Raw genomic sequence first — 4,942 nt, forward strand, 5'->3', positions numbered from 1 at the left:
AGAGGGCTGGAGCACCTGCCCTACAAAGAGAGGCTGAGGGAACTGGGCTTGTTCAGCCTGGAGAAGAGAAGGCTGCGGGGGGACCTCATTGCAGCTTTCCAGTCCCTGAAGGGAGTTTATAGGCAGGAAGGGATTCGACTTTTTAAAAGAGCAGATAATGGCAGGACAAGGGGGAATGGACTAAAGCTAAAGGAGGGAAGGTTTAGATTAGATATTAGGGGGAAGTTTTTTACAGAAAGAGTGGTGAGGTGCTGGAACAGGCTGCCCAGAGAGGTGGTGGATGCCCGGTCCCTGGAGGTGTTCAAGGCCAGGTTGGATGGGGCCCTGGGCAGCCTTGTGTAGATCCAGGCCTGGAGGTTGGTGTCCCTGCCTGTGGCAGGGGGGTTGGAACTTTATGATCCTTGGGGTCCCTTCCAACCCAGACCATTCTATGATTCTATGATTCAAAAGCCCATTACTTCCCCCCACTATCCCATTAGCCTGGGGGTAACACAGGGTGTGAAATACCCCCCTGACTCCTCCTTCCTTGGCCCACTCCTGCCCCTTGGCAGCAGTGACATGACTGCCCTGGGCTGACTGAACAGACTGGGGGTGGCAGAAAGCGAAACCAGTTTGTCAGGGCCCGCCCTGGATGTTCTCCTGCTGCTCCTGGAAATGCCTGGGCTTGGAGTAGGCCAGAAATGATTTCCACTCCCACTAATCCTATTGTTTCCCCTCCGCCTTCCCAAGGGCTCCAATAGAGTCGATGTGCCAGGCCTCCCAAAGGGTCTTTTTCTCTCTCAGCTGGAGGGGGGTCTCTTCCATGGGGTGCCGCTCTAGCCGCAGGCAGCATTGTTCACAGGCCCAGAGCCAGGTGGGGCAAGCTTCCCAGTGACAGGCCACCCCCTGGCATGTGCCTCCCTGTGGGAATCCTTGGATCCTGCCTGGCCACCTTTCACATGCAGCCATTCCAGGAGCCTGTCCCAATGTCCTCTGAGCTGGTCCTCTTTCTGCAGAGGGGCAATGCTGGCCAGTTCCTCTGAGCTGAGGGAGCTGGGCCTCGTTACCTTGGAGAAGAGGAGACTGAGGGGTGGCCTTATTCGGGTCATTGGCAAAAGCTGGAGCAGAGGAAGTTCCATGTGAATGTAAAGAGAAACTCTTCCACTGTGAGGATGCCAGAGCCCTGGGACAGACTGCCCAGGTTGTGGAGTCTCCTCCTCTGGAGACATTCACACCCACCTGGATGTGTTCCTGTGTGGTTTAGTCCAGGTGATCCTGCTCTGGCAGGGGGGTTGGACTAGATGATCTTTTGAGGTCCCTTCAAACTCCTGACATTTTGTGATTCCTTGACCTTGGATCCCCCTGCACGTCTCTTGGAGCACCTCTGGCCCCTCAGGTTTCACTGGCTGTTGGTGTTTGGACACCTCCTTCTTGGCCTCCCTCCCATTAATTCCCATGAGAGCTGGGACCAGCAGCTCCCAGGAAGCAGATGCCTCTTTTGTGCCCACTGGTACTGTGGCAAGAGGAATCCCAGTTTTGGGTGGATTGAGGCAGCCATGTGCCAGAGCTGCATCCCCTCCCCAAGGGGAAAGACTCCCCCTCCCATCATCTTTTGGGGGTCCTGTCTCATGTGGAGACAAGAAAAAGTGATTCTTCTGCCCAGCTCGTGTTTGATCAGGAGAAAGGACTCTGCTGGACAGAAGGATTTCTCCCCAGAATAGAGAGCAGATGGCAGGGAGGACTTCAGTGTCTTTTCAAGTTGGTTCCCTGGAGCTTCAGGAAAAACTCAGAGGAGCCGAGGAGTACGTGACGCCTTCACCTGCTCCTCTGCTGTAGCTGGGCTGGACTCCTGGGACAGTGGGAGCTGATGAAATATTACAGCAATGATGAGGGACAGCTCTGGCCAGGAGCAGCTCCTCTGCCAAGTGCACAGGGCTGGGGACACGGCCTGTAGGCATCAAGGGGAGACCTGAGAGGGTGAGAGAGCTGACAGATGCTGAGAGCTCACTGGAGGAGAAATATCCTCAGCACTCTACCTGTGAGTATGTCTGTGGTATGTCTGTGGGTGCAAAGCAATGCAGGTTCTGTTCCTGGAGGGATCTCCTAAATCTGGGACATGGGACAGTGTGTGGGGTCTGTCAGGAAGACAGATTCTCTATAGGACAAGAAGGTGCTGCATGGAAGGCATCCCCATATGCCCTATTAGGAGGACAGGGCAGGACAGCTGTCTTCTCCTGGGCATGGCTGCAGAGGTGCCCAGGGCTGTCCTTGTGAGCAGGGTCCCTTTATCACAGGGGCTTTGTGCTGGGGCAGGGACTCTGCTATTGCCAGGGTCAGCACTCAGCCTGCCTGCTGGGTTTTCCACAGGGATATAGACAGCACATCTGGGTTGAAGCAGTGACCCAGGGAAGGGCAACGTAAGGTCCCTCTGCTGTAAGAAAGTGCTGCCTGGGTCAGCTTTGCTCCCAGACGGAGCTGATCCTTGAGAAATTCCAAAGAGAGTATTTCTCCAAAGGCAGAGTCTTTGCTTTGACTTTTCCTCTCCTGTGGGCTGTGCTGAGTGTGGTAGATGAGAACTTATTTCTCCCCTTGAGAATATGCAGTGAAAACTTGATTCTCATGAAGATGTTGGAGCCTGGGCTGAGCCCTGCACACACAGAGGTTCCCAGGGCAGTTGCCTGATGCCAGGAGGGGTCTGCAGAGCAGAGCTGAGCACAGGGCAGGTTGGATGTGGTCTGTGAGCACAGAGCAGGAGGTGACATGGTCATAGAGAAGCAGCTGCAGGGACAGCTCCAGGCAGCAGAGACACTGTCAGGCAGGGAGGAGCTGCTCCCAGAAATGCCCTGGCAGTGGGGATTTGGGACCTCCCTGACACTTTCCGACATCCACCCCCTGGTTTCTGCCACCAAGTACAGACTCTGCACCCAGAGTTACAGGGTTTCAGGCTGACTCTTCTCCTTGGCAGCCAAACCAGCAGTTAGGAGAAACCTCTGAGTGCCTGTCTGTCTGTTCCTGACCCTAAAGCTTTTGCTGCAGCATTTCCTGCTGTATCCCCTCCTGTCCTTGCTGCCTTTGTCCCAACATTACCTGGGGCTTTGAGCACGTCCATTGGTGGCGCTGGCACTGAGCTGACCCTCACTTCGGGACCCCCATCTTTAGGACAGAGGTTTTCCAGGCAGCTCCTGCTGGGCTGCAGGCTGCCCCCCACAATGGCACCGCTCTCCCAGGGACTCTTGTGCCCAGAGAGGAGCCCCATGCAGGAGAGGCCGTGGCAATGCCACTCATCACCTGTGTGTGTGCAGCTGCACTGAGCGCTGTGTGTCCCTGGCTGGGAACGGGGATCTGAGATCCTCCTTGGCTAGGATGACACAGCAGGAGGGCTTTGGAGCTCTGCCCTGCGAGACTGGATTCCTCAGCTCTCAGTCAGGAGAAAATCAAAGCTCCAAAACTCTGCTCTGCCCTTGGGTGATATTGGAGTGACAGTGATGAAAAGCTCATTGATATCCACAGGGGATTTAGTCTGAGATCACATCATCGTTCTATTTACTGACTGCTGCCAAGCAGGACTGACTTCTCAAGAGCCCACAGCCAACCTTCCTCCCAGTAGTGGCACACTCAAGCCAGCACAAAGCAGACCTCCCAAAAGGGACCTGACAAAGGGCTTCCTGAATACAGAGAGTCAATGTGAATTGGAAACTGTTTTCCTCAAAGAATCGTTCCCTAAATTCTCACTACCTTTTTATCCTTGGACAGGTCTCCACACTTGATGGCAGCAGATGTCCAACAGCAGCAGCTCCATCAGCCAGTTCCTCCTCCTGCCCTTTGCAGACACACGGGAGCTGCAGCTCCTGCACTTCTGCCTCTTCCTGGGCATCTTCCTGGCTGCTCTCCTGGGCAATGGCCTCATCATCATCACCATAGCCTGTGACCACCACCTCCACACCCCCATGTACTTCTTCCTCCTCAACCTCTCTCTTACTGACATTGCCTGCATCTCCACCACTGTTCCCAAATCCATGGTCAATTCCTTGTGGGACACCAGGGCCATTTCCTACACAGGATGTGTGGCTCAAATATTTTTCTTCCTATTTTTGATTGTCACAGAGTACTATATTCTCACTGTTATGGCCTATGACCGCTACGTTGCCATCTGCCACCCCCTGCACTATGGAACCCTCCTGGGCAGCAGAGCTTGTGTCCACATGGCAGCAGCTGCCTGGGGCAGTGGGTTTCTCCATGCTGTGCTGCACACAGCCAATACATTTTCACTGCCCCTGTGTCACGGCAATGCTGTTGACCAGTTCTTCTGTGAAATCCCCCAGATCCTCAAGCTCTCCTGCTCAGATGCCTACCTCATGGAATCTGGAGTCCTTGTGGTCAGTGTCTGTTTAGCTTTTGGGTGTTTTGTGTTCATCGTGGTGTCCTATGTGCAGATATTCAGGGCTGTGCTGAGGATCCCCTCGCAGCAGGGACGGCACAAAGCCTTTTCCACCTGCCTCCCTCACCTGGCTGTGGTCTCCCTGTTTCTCAGCACTGCCGTGTTTGCCAACCTGAAGCCCCCCTCCATCTCCTCCGTATTTCTGGACCTGGTAGTGGCATTTCTGTACTCGGTGATTCCACCAGCAGTGAACCCCCTCATCTACAGCATGAGGAACCAGGAGCTCAAGGATTCCATGTTGAAACTGATGAATGGATGTTTCTAAGTAGCAACCAACTGCTCATCTTCTTCTGCATAGCACTGGCCTTCACTTTGATCACAGGATTCCACCTCTACTTGCTCTTTGACTATTCACCTCCACTCATCTCACCCATTTCTGCTTTGAGCTTCAGAGAGTTTGAAATATCCCATCTCTCAGAAGTCTAATGAACTGCTCTGTCAGAGGTTCAGTGTGTTGATAAATGACCTTTCTATGTATCTGACTGAAACTGTTCTGGGAGAGAATCTCCTCTGAAAGCTGACCCC

General features: G+C 53.9%; 1 protein-coding gene across 1 annotated transcript; it reads left to right on the plus strand.

Annotated features, from left to right (window-relative positions):
• Positions 1 to 3,755: 3,755 nt before the first annotated feature.
• LOC311198675 (olfactory receptor 14C36-like) lies at positions 3,756 to 4,682 on the plus strand (the record flags this gene model as incomplete). Its single annotated transcript, XM_084272671.1, has 1 exon — positions 3,756 to 4,682. One exon carries the CDS (start codon positions 3,756 to 3,758, stop codon positions 4,680 to 4,682), a length of 927 nt encoding a protein of 308 aa, XP_084128797.1.
• Positions 4,683 to 4,942: the final 260 nt, after the last annotated feature.

Source organism: Gallinula chloropus (genome assembly GCF_964237585.1).
Source record: "Gallinula chloropus genome assembly, chromosome: 18".
In the NCBI taxonomy this organism is placed as follows: domain Eukaryota; kingdom Metazoa; phylum Chordata; class Aves; order Gruiformes; family Rallidae; genus Gallinula; species Gallinula chloropus.